Source organism: Watersipora subatra, chromosome 1 (genome assembly GCF_963576615.1).
Source record: "Watersipora subatra chromosome 1, tzWatSuba1.1, whole genome shotgun sequence".
Classification (NCBI taxonomy): domain Eukaryota; kingdom Metazoa; phylum Bryozoa; class Gymnolaemata; order Cheilostomatida; family Watersiporidae; genus Watersipora; species Watersipora subatra.
The window spans coordinates 4,734,286-4,756,012 of NC_088708.1; the positions used below are offsets into that span (position 1 = coordinate 4,734,286).

At 39.6% G+C, this 21,727-nt stretch overlaps 1 protein-coding gene across 2 annotated transcripts in view; it reads right to left on the reverse strand.

Moving 5' to 3' along the window:
- Positions 1-170: 170 nt before the first annotated feature.
- LOC137397549 (methylcytosine dioxygenase TET1-like) overlaps positions 171-21,727 on the reverse strand; it is a 41,805-nt gene continuing 20,248 nt past the window's right edge. For both annotated transcript variants that reach the window (XM_068083844.1, XM_068083851.1), the window contains exons 4-18: positions 19,558-19,914; positions 18,585-18,812; positions 17,796-17,862; positions 16,806-17,447; positions 16,512-16,596; positions 15,554-15,647; positions 15,171-15,379; positions 11,355-11,589; positions 9,853-9,990; positions 9,585-9,728; positions 8,514-9,287; positions 8,229-8,372; positions 6,228-6,341; positions 6,036-6,140; positions 171-2,133 (exon numbers count right to left, since the gene is read on the reverse strand). In XM_068083844.1, the coding sequence (XP_067939945.1) occupies positions 1,444-2,133; positions 6,036-6,140; positions 6,228-6,341; positions 8,229-8,372; positions 8,514-9,287; positions 9,585-9,728; positions 9,853-9,990; positions 11,355-11,589; positions 15,171-15,379; positions 15,554-15,647; positions 16,512-16,596; positions 16,806-17,447; positions 17,796-17,862; positions 18,585-18,812; positions 19,558-19,914 (4,026 nt within the window). In that variant the 3' untranslated portion in view covers positions 171-1,443. The remainder of the gene's footprint in view (positions 2,134-6,035; positions 6,141-6,227; positions 6,342-8,228; positions 8,373-8,513; positions 9,288-9,584; positions 9,729-9,852; positions 9,991-11,354; positions 11,590-15,170; positions 15,380-15,553; positions 15,648-16,511; positions 16,597-16,805; positions 17,448-17,795; positions 17,863-18,584; positions 18,813-19,557; positions 19,915-21,727) is intronic.

Here is a 21,727-nt window from a genome sequence, read left to right on the forward strand (position 1 = left end):
CTGATCAGCAATGGTCTTCTTGCTTTTATTTGTTAAAGTAAATGTCTGTTCACCAACTGGCCTTATACTCTAGCATTAAAAACCACAAGCTTAGACTTGACATCTTTTATCTAAGTCTAGATGATAGCCTTAATTCTGCAAATAAACGAGAAAGCCTTCTTTCCGTCCAACTGAATAGAGTTGATTATGTATTTATTAGACAAGTCTAAACGGAGAATCACAAAGCATAACTCTACCAACAACAGCTAACAAATGCTCCACGTGCAATCAATCTAGAAAAAAGTCATTAGATAGAGGCTAATGCTAGTGATAACGATAGAGTTAAAAATATTAGAGAGTAGTTGCTACTATATTAGGAATAAAACAGGATTAAATTATTTCTAGCATTGACCTCAGGTAAACAGTGTAAAAATGGTCATAGAAATAGTGAACATGCAGCTAGTGGGTAAATGAAATGAAAACAAGCATATGTACATAAACCGTGTACATAATTGAAAAGCAGAGTCAAAAGGAGAATAGCAATGATAATCATTAAATTATAGAATTGCCACAGCTAACAAAACCATTGCTACCAGCTATCAAATCACAAAAAACACAAGTAGGCTGAGAAATGTCTCGGGAGAAATTTTAGTTATAATCTACATTCCAAAGACTATTTACAAATAAAACAATAATATTATTACAAAATATAAAAATGCAAGAATGACCAAATATATAAATAACAGTTATATCAAGATATGTGCAAAATACTGATTCGACAGAAAACAATATTCAGTCATCTTAAAAAACTTGTAAATCAACAAATCCTAAATTCAAAGTTATCTAGCAGAAAATAAGGTTGTTACAGATTGATTTCCTAGAACAAAGACTAGGCCTACAAATATCTATTTGACATATACAAGGACTGGGCACAAGGCATTCAGCGGTTAGTATAGACTCACTGGGTTACATCACAGGATATATCCACTAAAAAGGTCGGCGCAGGGGGTACTCGGACTATGACAACATCTGGCTACGACATCCTTGGCTACATAGCTCTCCTACTAGCTATTATTCCATTCAGGTACACTTATCCTTCAAACCAACATGATTCCTCTATGAAATAATGAGTACAAATTTACTAAGTTAACAAATTTTCTCTATTAGAAGCCTCCATAAGTAACTTATTTGTGGATCAAGTCCCAGGGGCACCGCCGCTGCCGGTCTCTGACAATAAATGTTACAAATCCTAAAAAAGATTTTATGGGCATGTAATGGGAATGAAAAGTCAGATGATCTATCCTAAGGATGGATCTATGCCATAGCCTGAGCACCCCCTGCATGCACAGCATTATTAAAATATGGATATATACTACGAGAATCAAGCATAATACTATGCGCATCTCCACTATTTCTAATGGACCAAGTGAGATCATGGGAGTTTCACATCAGCCAAAACGTCGGTTATTGTTGTGGAAGATTGTGCAATTGTGTTGGCTTATTTTCAAATGATGTGGGAAGCATGGGAATTGCAAACTCTGTGCTTTTAATAGTGGTGCACGTACGGGGTTCACTAATCACTCTGTTTTCAGTTTGACTAGCGGTGCAAGTAGGGGGTTCACTAAACACTCTGTTTTCAGTTTTAGAAATTGCATCATTTTGTGCCGCGGTCTGCTGCATAGAGACTTTTCCGCCGAGCAAATATGCAAAATTTGGATTTGCAGCATTTGAGGTTGAATTTTGAATTACGAATGGATTGCTCTGAGTTGCTGCGGGAGAAAGCGAGCTGTCCTGGATCGCTATGTTACCTTTATCTCCAGATAAACTGCTGAGAGAAATGCAAGGTTTCACTGTGTGCACAAATGGGGTGCTTGCTACAGTTTTGGTCACACTATTTGAGGTGGCTGTTGAAAGAGTTGATGCTTTGCTAGTTAGCCGAGAGGGAGAAGTGGCTGTACTATTCGAAGGGGGTGTGTGAAGAGATATCCATTTCTGGTATGGACCTGTTATCACACATTTTCCTTTTACCCAATTGGTCACAGTTGTTGTAGTTGTAAGTGCTTTGGCGTGATTTACAGCCCTTGGCCACATGTAATGGTATGCTGCAAATCTCAGCTGCTTTCTCTGCTTCCAACCCGCTTTCTTTCCTGGCTTCTGCAACCACAGAAGATATAATTCATCAAAACTGCTTAGCTAATTAACATTCTGAAAAAATGGAAAAATTGCGTCACGATTTAGTTTCCGATCAGCACAAATATGTGAATAACATCAAAGATGTAACAATGAGCCGGTAGAGATAAAAATTCTGAGTGACCTATAGCAGTGTTGAACATCTGATGTGGTGTGCCTGAGTTGTGGCAGCGATTTGCCAACCCGATTCACTTGAGACAGTTATTTAAACCAGACAATGAAACAGTTTACCAACTTCCACTATATGCATTATATAATTATATGGACTGTAAACAATCAGTTTGTAATTACCAATACCAAATGCAATGTCCATATAGGCTACATGCAGATTTAAAATTGTAATACTAGATACAGTGTTCATCTATATATCTTTACATATAAATCTCAGGGCTTGTCTGTCTGTCACTCATCTGTCCAGTTGCAGCAATAAAGGTTTAGCAATGAAAAATCCTCTTTGTACTAGATTTGAACTCGCAACATTAAAATCGCAAGTCTACTAACCAGTGCATGTAACCGCAAGGCTAAGCCGTTCTTATCACAACCATCACTCTCACCATTTACTGTATATCTTTTTGCGATTGCACACGCGAAATGTGCACTTTTTATTACATGGTGTGCTCTCGGGTTACGATGTCCCTGGTATAAGACTTTTTCGAATTTTGTTCACCATACGATATTCACAAAATTTTTCCTTGAAATTAACACTTGGCAGTGGGTGTTCTAATTACATTGAAATAACAAAGATGCCGATATGCTACTGGCCAAAATCCCTCTCACAATGCCTAAAAAAAATATGATGCTCAATCTCCATCTCAGTTCAGCGTTATAAGTTATAGCGAATAACGCTGAACTATAACTTTTAAAAGTTAATGTGAAAACAAAACTGAAAACAGAGTACTTCAAGTTAAGCTAAGTTAAACTTAGCTTTAAGTATGTGTTTAGTAAGCTAAATTCATTTAAGTTAAATTCAACATTTATGTTATACGTCTGTCTCGAAGGTAAGAACTACCTACAGTACGTACTACATATAGTACATTGTAATGTTACATTTTCTTGCAGAGCATAACCACTAAACACACTAAAGTTACTGTAGGTAACTATAGCTACTAAGTTTAACATATTTTGTTACTAATTTTTAATATGTACAGTACATATATAAAATTTTATGATTTTTGCCAGGGGGTGTTTGCATTAGATAACTACTATGGGTTTTTACAACTCTCTATACGATATTTTCGCTTGACGTTCCCAACACTGGAACGAATTAAAACTGTATGGCGAGGGTCGATTGAATTACCTTTTATGTTTGTTATTTTTTGATATTTTTTAAAAGCTAATTTTTTTACAATTAGCCTACATAATTTTTCAATTTGTAATTTTCACATGTGCTGTTTTAATTCCAAATGTGCCGTTACATTCCCTATTTCCGGTTTTTTCTAAGGTTCGATGGCTAAATCTGTAAAGGCTAATTACTTTTCACTTGGACAATTGTGTTATCTTGAGTAGGAACTGCTTCTGCATTCTCTCTCAGGTCAGCCAGACAAAGTATCCGACAGACAGTGCGATATCTCATTTTTATGTTTGTACCAGTATCGAGAGATACCAGTATCGAGAGATACCAGTATCGAGGTACCAGTATTGTTGTATTCAAAGTTTTGATGGATAGCTTGTGCAGCAACAGTAATCTTTTTTACACACACTTTTATACACAAATTGTTATTATTAATTCAATACATTTATAAACGCTGTTTTTTTCTCAGTTTGCATTAATTGTAGATTGCCAAATCATTTTTTATTGTGATCGCAATAAAACGAACTTTTTTTAGCCATTAAGTGCTAATTATTCCACATTTATATTTAAACACCTTTACAGTTGTTTTATTTTTCCTCTTAATTTATTTGAACTGCACAAAATGCTTTTCTCATGATATGAAGTTTGAAAGTTAGAATGGTAATTGTTGTTACCATTCTAACTTACCAAAACATACATGTATCTATTGGTTGAATGCCTGGCATTGCCCGGGTAATAAAAAGTTTTTGCACAACAAATTATTTTTATTTAATATATACAGCATTTACCATCATACCTTTTAATCTTCATATTATGAGAGTATTGATTGATGTAAAAACAGAAGAAAATAGAAAACAAAAAAAGACACACTTTGAGATTTATATATACTGTATAGATACAAGATATACATGTATCTACGTATATATATATATATCTCAATGTTGGTCTTTTATTTTCTGTTGTCGCTGTGTCCACCAATTCCTGGCGTTGCACGGTTAATAAAAACAGCTTATAAACAGTTGCAGGTAGTGTAGTGTAAAGGTAATGTAAATACTGCAATATTTATAAGTGGTTTTTATTACCCGCGCAATGCTGAGCATTCATCTAGTATAGATATAAAGTTGTAATAGCAGATACAACATCCATATAAAGAAGTAAATGACAGGTTGTTACGTATATTGTTCATAGTTGAAAAGCTCCTAAGCGTGTCATTAAAGTCAATAGAAGAGTTTACTGTAAAACAAGTGGCAGCCAGACATCTGATAAGTGTGCACAGACTAGAGCAAACAGAAGCTCCAAATAGCTTTACTTATAAAAATTCCCAAGTCCAGATGGAAATATTGAACTAATGGGAGTCATGCTCTCTTTAGCTGACATTCTATTTTAATTCCTTGAAAGGTTTAACTCTCACCTCAAATTGACTACAATTGATGGTAACAGATTTATTACTTAGTAAACCAAGCAATAAATTATTTTCATAAAATCTTACCCTTGGGCTCGATGACGATTCCAGTTCATCTCTGTTTTATAGCTTTAATAGAATTTAAAGGTTGACTTGCAACAAAATTCACATTACAGTTATTTGGTATCAAAAGATTCACCATGTCTTACTCTGCTGTGTTGTAGGTGCAAAATATGTGGAAGCGTGATTACAAGCTCTTAAAAGCTCAAAAACAAAAAGCCGCCGTAGGTTGGAATCTCTTTATTTCGATGACGTAACCACGAAATTTGGTTATCGTCTTGTCACGTATGTTCTCACGTGAATTAAAAGGCCAATGCAAAGCTCAATATAAAACTTATCGTAGTACTAGTTTAAAACAAACACTTCGGGTTTTACCGAAGACCCCGTATCAAATATAGATGCTCGCTACTTTACAGTTTTGTTACGGCATTATTCAATCGTCAAGTCGTAATCTGATCATGTGACCCACTACTTCGCAAATAATTTTTGCAACACTTTTCGATTATCACAGGTGACCAACAGGCTCGTCATGATTATCAGACAAAGATATGTACTCCTTTGAGCTAAGGTTAAAAAGTTTAACAATTTTTTTACGGTAAGTTATAAGATATCAGTGCTAAAAGTGACAGCATTACAATGACGATAACACAGACGCGTAAGAACAATAGACATAGTTTTATTGAATGCGTGAAGTATATTTGTGAAAATATTTCGACGAATAAGGTTGCAAGAAAGTGTAAACAGAAACCATCTCTCACAACTACATCACATTTGAGCCGTTTTGGAAAGGGAATCCAAACTACGGCGGTCTTGTGTGGCTGCGATTTTCTGTTCGTTTTTGAGCTTTTAAGAGCTTGTAATCACATTTCCACATATTTTGCACCTACAACACAACAGAGTAAGACATGGTGAATCTTTTCATATCAAATAACGGTAAGGTGAATTTTGTTGCATGTCAACCTTCAAGTTTTTAGCCTTTGAATGTACTTGCTGCACAAACGCTGATGACAGGCTGTATAATGGACATGATTTTACACATACACATATGCTCATTTCTAGGCTAAAAAACATTGAGCACATCGTAAAATGTCTAATAAATATTGGATAGCTTACCTTTCTTATGCCGGTGAACTTGGCCGTAGGCACACTGCTACAGGCGGGTAGTCTAGCCTTCCTCATTGCAGCATCCTGCATCCTCTTCTGCTTGTACTTTAACCCCTGTAAAGAACAATGGTTTTGATCAGCACTTCTATACCCAAGAATGACTATAAAAGGCATCATGTATGAGTACATGAGAAAACAGACCTTAGGTATATACTCTACGCCGGCAGCTTGAGCAGCCCGCCTGGCTTTCTGTCGCTCCTCCTCAGCCTTCAGGTACTCCTGCATGCCGTGGTTCCGGTAGTTAAGCCTTTTGTGCTAAAGAAAAAGCAAATTAAATAATGCTTGACACTCCAGACAATAGTAGATGCACGGTTATTGGTTAATAGATTAAGCCCCAACCAATCATATACATAAGCTCATTGGCTATTGATGCAGCAGACTTATAAACATATATACGAAAGAGTATCAGACTCGTGGAGATAAGAATAAAACAGAATTTGTCCTCTCACTGCGGTAAGCAGCTTTGCGAGAGAGAAAACAACTACACAAAAGAGCATACCATTGACAAATATCACATTTCAAGTGATTTGTAGTGACGAGAAAGGTCTAATCACTGCTTAGGTTGGTAAATAGCAACCAGGACAGAGACAAGTATAAGGTAGTAGCTTTAGTTCCTGATGCACGGCGTGGCTACAACAGCTGCATCTCCTAATGTTCAAATATCAGCCAGCATCCATTGCAGAATTAGACTTATAACAAGGAACTCATGTAGAAGCGCAGTAACGAGTGTAAAAGAATTGAAGAAAGAAGCTTCAAATAATGGTCAGGACTGCACTAATGCTTATAAGAGCAGATGTGAAAATATAACTAAAAAAAAGAATTCCTTGTGCGCTGGGTTTCAAATATAAATTTACTAGCTGTGCCACCCGGCGTTGCCCGAGTAATAGAAGAGTCTTTGGACAGAAAATTGATTTGTATTTAACATATAATAACATTTGCCATTCTAACTTTCAAACTACATATCATGAGAAAAGTGTTTTGTCTTATAAACAATGAGAAGTAGTGAGAGTTACTCGCTATTAGCCAGTTTAATAATGTGAGCGAACAGCTTCTCGTGACGTTATGCTATGCTATGACCCGCCGTCGTACGCAAAGCAGTTAGGCATTTGCTCTCATATAATGACTTATATTGGCAAACTAGCAATTCGATTTCTGTAGTCTAGTGGGTAAGGCGTCAGACTGGTGAATGGCAGGGTCTGAGATTGAATCTTCTTCGGTACGGAATATTTATTCCAAGATTTTAAGATCTATAGCTGGACAATCAAACCTACGAATACACATACGACGACAAACTTTGAGAAATATATATATATAGATGGTGGAGCATTATCAAAGCACAATTACATGTAGTAAGTAAATCAGAACAGGTTCTCTTCTTAGAGTGAAATAGTCCAACGTTTATGTTAAAAACAGCACTTTCAATTAATCAAAAACCTTGTAGAAGGAACAAATATAAGAAGCTCTATAAGAATGTTAGATTGTGTCACTGTTAGGACACCACTGCACTAGTTTATACACACTTAATAATGTCTCTGTCAGGACAATACTGCACTAGTTTATACACGCTTATAATGTCTCTGTTAATCAATATATAGGTGCTAATCAGCCAAGTAAAAAGCCTTATTTTAATAATGGTTAGAATTATTGGTTGAGGTCTCTGATAGGTATCTAGACTATGAGGGTTATAAGAGTTTAACTAAACCACTGCTAACCAATCAGACAACTCCAAACTTTTCTACATGCTACCTGCATTGTAACTAACAAGGAATAGACATGCTGTATACCAACTTAAAGAATAAAACTACTACCAGCGACTTCGATGTGAGCTTCACTAGTAAAAATACTGATTTTGAAACATTTACAACAGCAGGACGGAACTTGTTATTTTTAGGTTTTTGCTCATACAGGTTGAATTTGTTCTAGAATAGATTTTTACAAAGTTATTTTACAAAACCTTTAGGCAAGTAGGTCCTACTTATGATGAGTTGCTGTCGGTTGATGACTAATGCATTGACCTCTGACTATTAGCTATATTCAACCATAGACATGTTATATTCAGAGCATAGTTATTTGTGGTATAGCCATACATGACATCTAAAGAAGGCATCTAAAAGATTAATATAGTAATGTGCAGACAACTACCTGATAAAAGACAAGACTTATGCGAGTAGGGTTGTATCTGTCTGGTTGCCGGAGTGCAGTCGTAGCATGTAATTCTCTTTTAGCTACTTCAAAAAGAACTGCACCGTGAGACAGAGCGAGGGCAACTCCTCCCACATCTGGATCCTACAATACCCCAACGCCATTTGAACATACGTAATGTTAGAATTCATCGCCAACTGACCAGATACTTTCAAACAACAGTAGATCACCATATGCATACAAAGAGCCCCATGTATCTCAATGAGAACCTAAGACAACACTCACCCTGAATAAGTGAGTGTTATCTTCATGTATCTCCCTGCCATCCATATCGTCATACTCAGGGGATGGTGGCCGAGGTTTGGGTGGGTTCAGTTCTTCATCCTGCTCATCCATCTCAACCTCGCGTTCAGCGTTAGCGGACTTCTTTTCTGGCTGCTGAGTGGGTGTGGGAGGTTTTAAAGATTCTGAAAGAGTGGATTTCTCCGAAAGCTGCATTGGTTGAGGTAGACCTTGTTGATTTTGTGGAGACTGTTGAGCATGCAGCTGAGCATTGAGAATGTGTTGGCGTACGCGCTGCTCCATTATTTGTTGTGGAGTTGCTGTCTCATCCGTGTGTGGCCCAACCATCCCCGGTGTAAATTGTTGGCTCGGCGTGGAAGTCAGACCAGACAGATGAGGACCAAAGGCAAAAGAGGTTAATAAGTTACCGGGTTGAGTTGCTTGACCAAGGTTGCTCGAGATGGGAAGGCCGTGCAAGAGTCCCTGAGCTGGCTGATGGTTAGCTTGAGACTGTTGAGAAGGATGACTGTAATTAGATTGAGTATTGAACAAATCTTGCTTGGCAGTTTCGCGGTCCTGAGGCAATGGCGCCATTGGCTTTTGGGACACATCTTTCTTGAGTAAAGAAGATTCTTTTGAGTCATGTATAAACTTATCTCTAATAGACTCCATGAAGGCCATTTTCACTTTTGGACTCTGGTACGTTTCGGTTCCTTTTCGACGCTTTTTGTACGGTCGAGAGCGACGTCTTTGTTCTTGTGAAAATGCATGCAGTATCTACAAACAAGCAAAGTAAATGTGAAGCATGCAAAAAGAGAGACGATGGTAGAAATTAACATACATGTAATTAATTGTATTTTAGTCTTTCCACCATGGTTACCCTACTACATATTACATTCTTTTATCTATCTTGATAGCCCTATTATACATCAGACTGTCTACCTACCTCGTGTCTTCCGGTGTACATTAGAGTTATCTACCCATTACATGTTGGAATTATCTACTCTCTTTGAAGAACACATTGGATTTATCTTACCTCAGTGGCCTTACCATACATAAGACTTGTCTACCCACCTCAATGGCTCCATTGCTGACCCTCCTTTGGATGCCCTCGGCGCTGCCATGTTCGTCAGTGCCCTCAAGACAATACATAGGTAGGGTGTGCAGCTGCTCATCCTCTGGTTTGCCTAGACCTCTGTGCTTCGTGAGTGTCACCACCTGGCAGCAATCAACCAAAGAAATGAAAGTTGTTGGTCATAAAATAAGTTAAGATAATTTAAAGGTTTGGGGTAGAGAACTATCCAGACCTATCATTTAGCTAGAGATGGAAGACAACCCTCACCACAGTACAGCCGTTGTTCATGTTGTGAGTGTCACGGTGCTGGTGAGCGCAAAAGTCAACAGTGGCCGTGCAGCCTGAGAAAGGTCGGCCTGTCCTAAAGCCGATCCGGCAGTCGCTGGCTTTGGCCTCATATCGTACCTAAATGAAAAAGGGAGAGTTATGTATGTGAGATGGGACATGCTAGGGTTTGCGAAGGTACATTAGTATCTCCGCAGTTATAACTAGTTGTGAGAAAAAAGCAGGCTAGGCAACGAGCAACAGTCAAATAAAGACTTGCTGATTGCTATTAGCATAGAAATAAAACATTTGGACAAAGTTAAGCTTTGACTACACAGACCAATTTTTGCCACAAATATTTTTGGGATGCTGTACTTTTTACACTCCTATGACATTTACACTAGACTTAGGTACTCACACTAGCCTTAGGTACTGACACTAGCCTTAGGTACTGACACTAGCTTTAGGTACTCACACTAGCCTTAGGTACTGACACTAGCCTTAGGTACTGACACTAGCCTTAGGTACTGACACTAGCCTTAGGTACTGACACTAGCCTTAGGTATTCACATTAGCCTTAGGTGCTGACACTAGCCTTAGGTGCTGACACTAGTCTTAGATACTGACACTAGCCTTAGGTACTCACACTAGCCTTAGGTACTGACACTAGCCTTAGGTACTGACACTAGCCTTAGGTACTCACACTAGCCTTAGGTACTCACACTAGCCTTAGGTACTGACACTAGCCTCAGGTACTGAAACTAGTCTAAAATACTGACAGTAGTCTAAATTATTTATGTTTAAAAAGCATTTGCATCTCTTGCATCTCATTGGCGAACGCTACTAAGAACTAACACACTTATTGTATGTAGAAAAGTTGCTAACAATGATATCCAACCATTGAGATGATGGACTTTTATTGCGTCCAAGAAAAAAAGGAAAGCATTGTTAAAAAGAGCATGACTACATAGTCATGCTATTTTAATGTATTAATGCCATAATGTATTACCCGTATTATGTATCAGTTAATATTATATATCAGTTAATATTATGTATCAGTTAATATTATGTATCAGTTAATATTATATATCAGTTAATATTATGTATCAGTTAATATTATGTATCAGTTAATATTATATATCTGTTAATATTATGTATCAGTTAATATTATGTATCAGTTAATATTATATATCAGTTAATATTATATATCAGCTAATATTATATTTCAGTTAATATTATATATCAGTTAATATTATATATTAGTTAATATTATATATCAGTTAATATTATATATCAGTTAATATTATATATCAGTTAATATTATATATCAGTTAATATTATGTATCAGTTAATATTATGTATCAGTTATTATTATGTCAGTTAATATTATGTATCAGTTAATATTATATATCAATTAATGTCACGATAAAACATTTGCTTTGTAGCCCGGTGCTTTTACACCTAGCGAAGCTGAAGTGTTTTAGCGCTGGCCAGCTAATTTATACCTGAGCCCCATAGGAAAGGGGAGCCATCTGCTTATAAAGTGGTCCGAGGTGCTGGCCGAGTGCTTGGAACTTGCTCTCCATAACACCTTCAAAGCTCTGGTCTCTCAATTTAAATTTTCTCGGCACGTGTGACCTCGCGAACTTGCATCCGTTGTAATAGACACTCCACGAGCAGCCAAAAGAAAAGGAAGCGCCCTTCCTGTTCATGTCCCAACCCTGGCACGCGCAGTCTCGCCTGAAATATATGCATATTATTTAAATCATGATATTCTAATGATGGCACACGGGGCTTACCACAGTTCCATGTCCACAGTTCCATGTCCACATCAATGTCACACCAAGTCTTACGCATCTTGCAAGCCCTCTTTGACGAGTATCACACAATTGTTATCTTTACCAGTATATTGACACCTCCAGAACTGCTTTGTACATGCAATGCAGGCCTTGGTCTAACTAGCTCAGGTACCCTCACTACTTATAAAATATTTATAGTATATGTAAGTGTTGCTGGCATCCGTCAGCTACTGAAGGAAAACTATTTTAAAGAGATTATTGAACTGGAGGACTTAGTAGATCTGTCAGGGCTTCCCAAAAGCGTGCCAAACGGTGGGATGGAGAGTACATGATAGATTCGCTAAAAATGCGCGGAGAAGCAACCAAATTACATAAATCCGTCAACAACTACAACTGTTACTGTCAAGGTGAACTGGGAGCGGAAGAGACTGAGTAATTACTCCTGGATTGCGGTAGACGAGGGAAATCATTTGAGGGGACATTCTAAGCACACTTACAAAAAAGTGGCACTAGCAACAACTCATGTATATAATATAAACATAACAGAAAACGATCATATAATGATGTATATACTATTAGTATCATTACATCGTTCATATTAAAATGTATAAAATATTACTTGCATCATACATAATACATTATAAAGTCACACATGTATGTACATAATATGCTACATACACGATACGCTTAGATACATATGGTAACTATTATATGTGCTCGGGATGGCACTTGTTGGCGCGGACATTCGGAAGCAGATTACGAGTTCAGAATTTATCTACCTGTCGTTGTGAGTTATACGGCTCAACAAATTTCAACCAAAGCGAAAAAGAAATTGTACATAATGGCTACATTTACGTATTTGATAGATGTAGTTCATGAGATCCTTCAATCGAATTTGGAAATCTGAACGTAAACATTTATGTAATTAACGAAATAGTGATTAAAAATGAAAAAGTGACTAACAACTGAATAGCCATAGATCATGAGCTGCATGACTAACAACTGAATAGCCATAGATCATGAGCTGCATGACTAACAACTGAATAGCCAAGATCATGAGCTGCATTACTAACAACTGAATAGCCATAGATCATGAGCTGCATTACTAACAACTGAATAGCCATAGATCATGAGCTGCATGACTAACAACTGAATAACCATAGATCATGAGCTGCATTACTAACAACTGAATAGCCATAGATCATGAGCTGCATGACTAACAACTGAATAACCATAGATCATGAGCTGCATTACTAACAACTGAATAGCCATAGATCATGAGCTGCATTACTAACAACTGAATAGCCATAGATCATGAGCTGCATGACTAACAACTGAATAACCATAGATCATGAGCTGCATTACTAACAACTGAATAGCCATAGATCATGAGCTGCATGACTAACAACTGAATAGCCATAGATCATGAGCTGCATGACTAACAACTGAATAACCATAGATCATGAGCTGCATTACTAACAACTGAATAGCCATAGATCATGAGCTGCATTACTAACAACTGAATAGCCATAGATCATGAGCTGCATGACTAACAACTGAATAACCATAGATCATGAGCTGCATTACTAACAACTGAATAGCCATAGATCATGAGCTGCATGACTAACAACTGAATAACCATAGATCATGAGCTGCATTACTAACAACTGAATAGCCATAGATCATGAGCTGCATGACTAACAACTGAATAACCATAGATCATGAGCTGCATTACTAACAACTGAATAGCCATAGATCATGAGCTGCATGACTAACAACTGAATAACCATAGATCATGAGCTGCATTACTAACAACTGAATAGCCATAGATCATGAGCTGCATTACTAACAACTGAATAGCCATAGATCATGAGCTGCATGACTAACAACTGAATAACCATAGATCATGAGCTGCATTACTAACAACTGAATAGCCATAGATCATGAGCTGCATGACTAACAACTGAATAGCCATAGATCATGAGCTGCATGACTAACAACTGAATAGCCAAGATCATGAGCTGCATTACTAACAACTGAATAGCCATAGATCATGAGCTGCATTACTAACAACTGAATAGCCATAGATCATGAGCTGCATGACTAACAACTGAATAGCCATAGATCATGAGCTGCATGACTAACAACTGAATAGCCATAGATCATGAGCTGCATGACTAACAACTGAATAGCCAAGATCATGAGCTGCATTACTAACAACTGAATAGCCATAGATCATGAGCTGCATTACTAACAACTGAATAGCCATAGATCATGAGCTGCATGACTAACAACTGAATAACCATAGATCATGAGCTGCATTACTAACAACTGAATAGCCATAGATCATGAGCTGCATGACTAACAACTGAATAACCATAGATCATGAGCTGCATTACTAACAACTGAATAGCCATAGATCATGAGCTGCATTACTAACAACTGAATAGCCATAGATCATGAGCTGCATGACTAACAACTGAATAACCATAGATCATGAGCTGCATTACTAACAACTGAATAGCCATAGATCATGAGCTGCATGACTAACAACTGAATAGCCATAGATCATGAGCTGCATGACTAACAACTGAATAACCATAGATCATGAGCTGCATGACTAACAACTGAATAGCCATAGATCATGAGCTGCATGACTAACAACTGAATAACCATAGATCATGAGCTGCATTACTAACAACTGAATAGCCATAGATCATGAGCTGCATGACTAACAACTGAATAACCATAGATTATGAGCTGCATTAGCTGAAGCTGCTCACATTAGATGTAATAACGAGCCAAGTGAACTACTGAAAGAGTAAAATACACAGAACCAACATAAAATTTCAGTTTATTTTTTCTTATGTATATATATTCTTATGTGTGAAGTTTCATGAATGAAATATTTTTGGTATTTTCATGTTATTATCATCGTGCTATTTATTTACTGCTCGATAAGCATAAATGACTTCTTCGGTGTAAAAATAGCACTGCCAGAAAGTCTGCACCAGAAAATCCTAGAAAAATGTAAAACGCCAGAAAAATGCAAAACACTGAATAGCCCCCAGGTCTATGGTGATACAATCTTATCTGGAATCTTTAATAAGAGACAATTAATTACGTGTGAGATGACAAAAGGTGGCAAAGCAAGGAAATACTACAGAAAAGAATATGTAATGCATGCCAGTAAATGCTGAGGAATTTGGAGAAACTCCTGGAAAAATTACTTACACAAAATTTTCAATGCGTAAAAAATCAAGGTTGTCAAATAAGATACGCAGTCATCTACTTTTATCATTTGTACTCAAAACTGGCCAAGAAATAAATTGTCTATCAAACATCTTTATAGACAACCAAGTATACAATGTCAAGGAGAGATGCCCCTCAACTAGCCATTCTGAGAGAAAACTCCTCTAAGCAGCCAATTTGCTGACACATTGGCAGCAGTTGACACTACAATCAGCAACAGTTGACATTACAATCGCTAATCTTGAAAGAAAATTAAAAGATCAAACTCACGGCTGATTGGTGCCGCAACGCCGCTCCGTTTCATATCCATAGACAGGAAGTGTTCTTGTGAGGTAGTCATACATGTGATTGGCTGCGGGACCTGGAACACCGTCCCAGACAACTATAGCTATGATCAGCCATGCCGTTTCGCAGTAGTGACCGGGTCTATGTTTGGTGACAACTAGCACTTTCTCGTCAACGCCACTTCTTCTCAAAATCTGCAAGCAGAATGCACACCAAAAAAGTCTTAAGACAGGTGGCTAATTCCATAGCAACAATCAAATAATTTGTCTCATCGCGGCGAAGGGCAAGAGCAGAAGTGATTGGGTGTGTGAAAGGGAAACCAGTGCATAAAACAGGACAAAAGTCAGGCAATAGTGCTAAGTAGTTACCCATTTAGCTGCTGGACAGCCAAGAGAGGTTCTGCCCTCCTTTGTAGTATAGCGAACCTTCTCTATTCTTATAGACTCTCCAGTGTGGCCCATTCTGAAAGGATAGATAGAGTTGGAATGGTTAGAATTGGAGACGAGACAATGGTTAGCGGAGAGATTAGGAGAAAGTAGAAAGAGAGAGTAGAAACAGACTGGTGAGTGAGAGTGCATTCAGAGACTCACAAGCTAGGCATCAGCAACTGAAAAGTTGTACTTAAGTAGTTAGCGGTGGCCTAACAGAGCGCGGCAAGCTTGACCCCTCTATGCCTATTCAATGAGAAATTACACACATAAGTCACGTCCGCAGTTTTAATCACTTGATACAGCTTTTCCGACTGACTGCCTGCTCAGTGGAAAGCACTGCGTATTCCTGACCGCTCCTCCCTGCGCGCTGTCAGGCCAGCAACTCATCGTCATGGAAACATGAGATGATAAATAGTGGAATAGCGGATAGAGAGAGCCAGGAATAGAAAGTGACCATCACCAAACACATGGCTCGGGAATAAGAGAGAAGGCTGAGAAGACAAGCATTTCTTGCTGCGTTTGGTTAGCTACTACGAACGGTTAATGAGACTGATGGATAGAAAAGTAGAAAGTTGTAGTGAAATAGATAACCTGCCTTAACCTGCCACTTACCCTCCCAGTCTGGCAACACAAGATCTCTCACACGCGTAGAATCGACTAGCTGTATTGTTAACCTCACAACGCTTTAACCATCTCGATACATCATGAGTTAAACGAGAGATACTTCCTTGTACAAGAGAAATCCCCATCCAAGGTGTCTAAAGAGTCTAAAGTGCTGATAGTGTCTAATTTTCTGCCGCTACGCCATACAATCTGGCCCAGTACAGTTTGACTGTTAGACTTACTGATGCTGGGTTGTTCTAAACTGAGTCTCACTCTATCGCCAGTTTCTTACCTTTGTTCAACTAGTTCTCTGATGGCCCCGATAGAATTGCCAGTACCTAGGTGCACATAGTAGGGCCCTTCCGAATTCTCATCATCTACAGAATAAGTAAACTAAAGAGCTAGGAGCCAAATGAGCTCCAGTTACTCCCCGCATCAGTTAATGCTCCCCACAGGCTAATTGGCAATTAATAACAATCTAAGACAGTTGGGTTCATTCAGCAGTCACCGTAGAAAACTAGTGGCCCGCGTTGGAGCCAGACACGCCTCAACAAGCCTTAACAATTTAAAGAAGATGCCTGCTTACATGGTCTGTTGACGCAGCCGCAGTTTGGGGGCTCGGCTATCTTATTGTGCTTTATGAGGTGGGCAGCATCTTGTTCTTGCCCGACCTTCAACTTGGATTCCAGTGCCAAGCCGGTTACCTGAGTTTTTAATGTGCTTAGAATGGACTCCACAGAGGCAGCCTCTGTCGATGTGCAGGCGGACAACACAGGCCCTGAGGATGGCTGCCCAGCTTCATAGCTTGTTGCACCCGGCTTGCCATCAGGCAACCTAGGGAAGGAGGTAGAGTTGGCGGAGAGATCAAGGGCGCAGTCTACCGCTTCTGCCTGACCAGCTGAAGTGGTGCAGGATTGTGGTGGAGAATTGCTAGTGGGTAGTGGCTGCGCTGAATTGCTAATGGAAAGAACAGAGCCTAGAAGAGGCTGAGTATAAGCAAACGCTTGCTCTTCTCGGGTATGTTCTTTGCCCTCACTACTCTCCATGGCAATCGGCCTTTCCCGCGCATGCATTGGCTGCGCCTCCGGCCTGCTGTCCTCACTCTCTGACTGACAACCGAAGCGCACCTTAGGTGAGGGGCTCTGTCTATCTGCAGGACTAGAAGAAGAAAATCCGCTGTCGACAGCCTGTGTGTCAAGGCTTTGCGCACTGTCTCCGATAGGGTCAACTACAAGAGGCAGTCTGCATTCAGGATCATCAACTTCTACAGCCACGAATAATTTATTTCTTTGCTCTCCCTAGCCATTATTTTTTTCTTCCTAGCTATTGTTCCGTTTTCTAAGGAGCTCTTGCTTTAAAAGCTGATAATACAAAACATTTTTTGTATTATGAGTATTTATTTGTATTATTTTTGTATTAATCAGTTTTTTAAAGCGTGCGCCCACATTTCTGTTACGATACTGTATTGTATTCAGTAAGTTATGGGCCAACCATAAATTAATTATAAAACGAATTATACAAAATCAAAGATAAGCTAACTAGCAAGGCAAAGCCTTTGATAAAGGCAGCATCGTACCTTCAACATCAGAGGGTGGGCCGTGGGAATTCAGAACTTCCTGGTCAGATAGTCGATCGCTCACAACCTAGAGAGCGACAATAAAAATCTTAGATGACCACAATGATAGACTGGCTTGCAGACACGGGCGAAGTATTTTCAGTAATCCTAGCACTACTACAACTTGATCGGCCAATCAACAACCACATGACATAACGCTATTGGATCAATAATATGGTAAATCCACTTAAGGTGGAATTTCCAATAAATACTATGATTATGGCATAAGCGGAGCAAAGTAACACATCGACCTACATAGCAACCGGGAGAAAAAAACAGAAATTTTTTAAAGTCGGTGGCTTATTAATGATGATTATCCTAACGATGTTACAGGGCAGCATGAGGGATGCTGTAGCAGGAGGCGTAAAGCTTGAGTGAGAGGCGAGCGAAAGCGCAGTTGATTTCTCTGCCATGACGCAAAACTCCGACTGACGTAGATATACTATGAATGACTCACAGTGATTAATAGTAATGCTATTTATAAGTGTCGACAGCCATTTATAGACAGTGCACCTTACGCAAGACAAACAGACGAACAAAAACAAATACTAGGTAGGTGAGGAGGAAAAAAGTGTCACATTCCTGGTTGAATGCCGGAGCTGGTCGGACAGACAACTGGTAAACAAGGTGAGAAGAACCAGGGTAAATTATGCAGAAATACAGCCGCGTGGCGATGATAAACTTTTTAGAGCCCGGCCAGATAATTAGCATACCAAGTCTGATAAGAGCGTCATCGAGCCTCTTGCTCACCTCCCTGATGACAGACTCTCCAACTCCGACCATCGGTTGACTGCTCACAGAGGAAGCGTTGTCCCCCTCTATCTGGTCTACCGGGCTGTCCAGCCTGTCCGCCAGCTGGCCTTCACCCATTTTAATGTCTGGCATGAACTGTTCCCAAGCATTGGATGGGGGTTTTGGGGGGTGGCTAGACCGCAGTTCCTCATCAGTTATATTCAACTTGAGTAGCTTGGACATGAGCTGTACAAAGAAATAGAACAAGTATTTTTTTCAAACACTAAAATTAAAAGGTAAACATAAAGAAGGCTAATGTTTTGTGTTTTTAGTCGGAGAGAATTAGTAGATGAAAACGGAGTAATGGGCAGCAATTTAGAAACAAGGGTCAGTGACACCGGTAGCGTCAGTGACATCGGTAGCGTCAGTGACACCGGTAGCGTCAGTGACACCGGTAGCGTCAGTGACACCGGTAGCGTCAGTGACACCGGTAGCGTCAGTGACACCGGTAGCGTCAGTGACACCGGTAGCGTCAGTGACATCGGTAGCGTGCACCAAACACGTCATGCATACCATTGACCTATGTGGTCAAACCGTGAGATTACATAAGCCAAGATGCAAAGCGGACAGGTGAAGTTAAATATTGCGGAAGAAAGAGTATCTTGTGGCATTCGCTTATATCCGCGCTTATACCCGAGGTGAAGTCATAATTTAGAGAGCTAAGCGGCCCAATCGCGCTTCGTCTTTATGGCATTTTGCCAATTTTCAGCCACCACAAGATTATATGATTTTACCTAGTGACCTCTGCGGGAATATTCAAGTATTATTCACCAACCGAGCATAGAAGTCAAAAGTAGGTCACAAATCTAGTTCACCGGTGTAAACACGGCTAGATGACAGGAAAACCCGGGTATCAGCTGATCACAAGAATTGACAGAACCGCTCAACGGCATGATCTTGCTGGGCTAGTGGCTGCAAAGGCTGCACTGACCTTGCAAACCTTCACACCGTTCGCTCGCCCATAGGTCCGCTCATTCATCCTCTGCATATCATCCTTGAATGTGCTATAAAGGTCATGCAGTTGGCTATTAGGCACTGCTGACGAATGCTTGTGAAGGGCTGTTGGGGCTTGTTTGCCAGGCTTGGGACAACCTGTAGCAGGTACTCTCGCCGGCATAGTGGCATTCTTCTCCATATGTACCGTCCATGGTGGTGGATTAGCAGCGGGCCAGAGCTGCTCTCGTGTTTCTAGTCTTTTGTGTGATGTGAGTGCAAGGGGACCATCTCTGGAATGTCTGACTGACTGGTCTTGCTTCAATGGATTTTCTGAATCACCATTGCTACGTGGCTGGAAAGAGACCAGGAGACCATACTGAAAGCCAATTTAAGGAACAAGTCTAGGAGCCAGCAAACCACCACAAAACAACAGACTGTCATTTGAATGAAATATATTGTTGCAAATTAACATAACCATGATGGACCTTCCACTGCAACCAAACTAACTTTGTAATGTTTTGCAATGCAGCAGACGCAACATAAATGGAAGAGGCTTACGTCAGAGAATAATAAGTGAGTAATGTTTGTAAACAAGAAACTTAGTGGAAAAATTCCACTCACTCGCTTTAGAAATCTGTTTACGTGGACCAATAATGAAACAGTGGTTTGTGCACAGCTAGTCATCTCGTGTTATATAATCCCCAGACAGATAGTGACATCTGAATTTAACTAAATAGTCCAGAGACTAGCATTGTCAGCACTCATAGCTTTCACTACCGACTCAGACTCGCCCAAGCTCTCACAGACCAGTACGCAGGTAAAACAATATCCTTATCAGAGAACAAAGCAGCGGTAACTAGAAGCATAGCTTCAGCGCTTAGTAATAAACTACTTTTAACCATTAGTGGAGCTGATAACATCCCCACATTTTTACGAGAGCGACGCCTTTATACAAACAGAGCTCAACAAACTGTGGCAGAAGTATACAAAGGCATAAACAATTGGCTATTATGACAGGGTGGAAGAGAAGAATGGTGAGGCATGCAATGTACACAGCCGCTTGCCCAACCCACTGCTAGCTGCAGCATTACTAAAAACTTTCAGCTAAGCAATGATGAACTATAAGCATGGTCAAGGGCATGTGAGTGAGCACAGGTGTGCCAGAGTGAGACAGGCCATAAGTTGACCAACATTTCAAGAGCTATACCGGTGACAAGCTTCAGGCAACAATGGCAGCAAATCTCCGGCACAAATGGCTCTACTTTAGCTTTCAAATAAGGACAATAACTTTTCATAGGATAGTTGAAGTTATTCCCTGGCGTGCGAGAGCACAAAGGGACTGACAATGAAGATGAGCTCAGTAGGAATGAATAATGGCAGAGCCTAGAGTCGTTAGCTAGTTTACAAAGGAGCGATGATTTGCATACGTGACCTCGTAGCTGATTACATGGCTACTTCGCTATCACTACTCGATGCTGTGAGCAATCAACTGCTAGCATGCTTATCTCCAACTGCTAGGAGCTTTGCCTTGGACAAAGAGCTTCGACTCCATTGCATGGATGGACGATTAATTAGGTTGGTGAGTTTGATCAGTAATTAGACTGAGGGAGGCGCTGGAGAGGCTGCCAACTAGAATTCTCACTCGAATTTTGGCAGATCATCTGTCCCACAATCTTGCTAATAGACTCCAATTGCTGACCGCAATGTCAAGCGGGTCGGCTGAGCATACAAACCTCTATTGTAGCAATGAAAAGAGAAGACAAGGCAATCCTCGTTCAAACAAGCGTCTCTGTCACCCGCTCACCCGCAAAACCTCAGCGTAACCGCACACTATTCCAACTATCACTCACGTATCATCCATACCTCCTATTGAACAAACTGTCTTTGGCCTATTATAGTTATGCTATTGTTGAACATTGACACAGCGTTTGCCATATTTTCAACAGACTGAACATGATAGCCTAGCATGTCAGAGGTTAAAGGTTGACTTGCAACAAAACTCACATTACAGTTATTTGGTATCAAAAGGTTCACCATGTCTTACTCCGCTGTGTTGTAGGTGCAAAATATGTGGAAACGTGATTACACACTCTTAAAAGCTAAAAAATGAACAGTTAATCGCAGCCATCACGAAAACGCCGTAGGTTGGAATAAATTTATTTCTT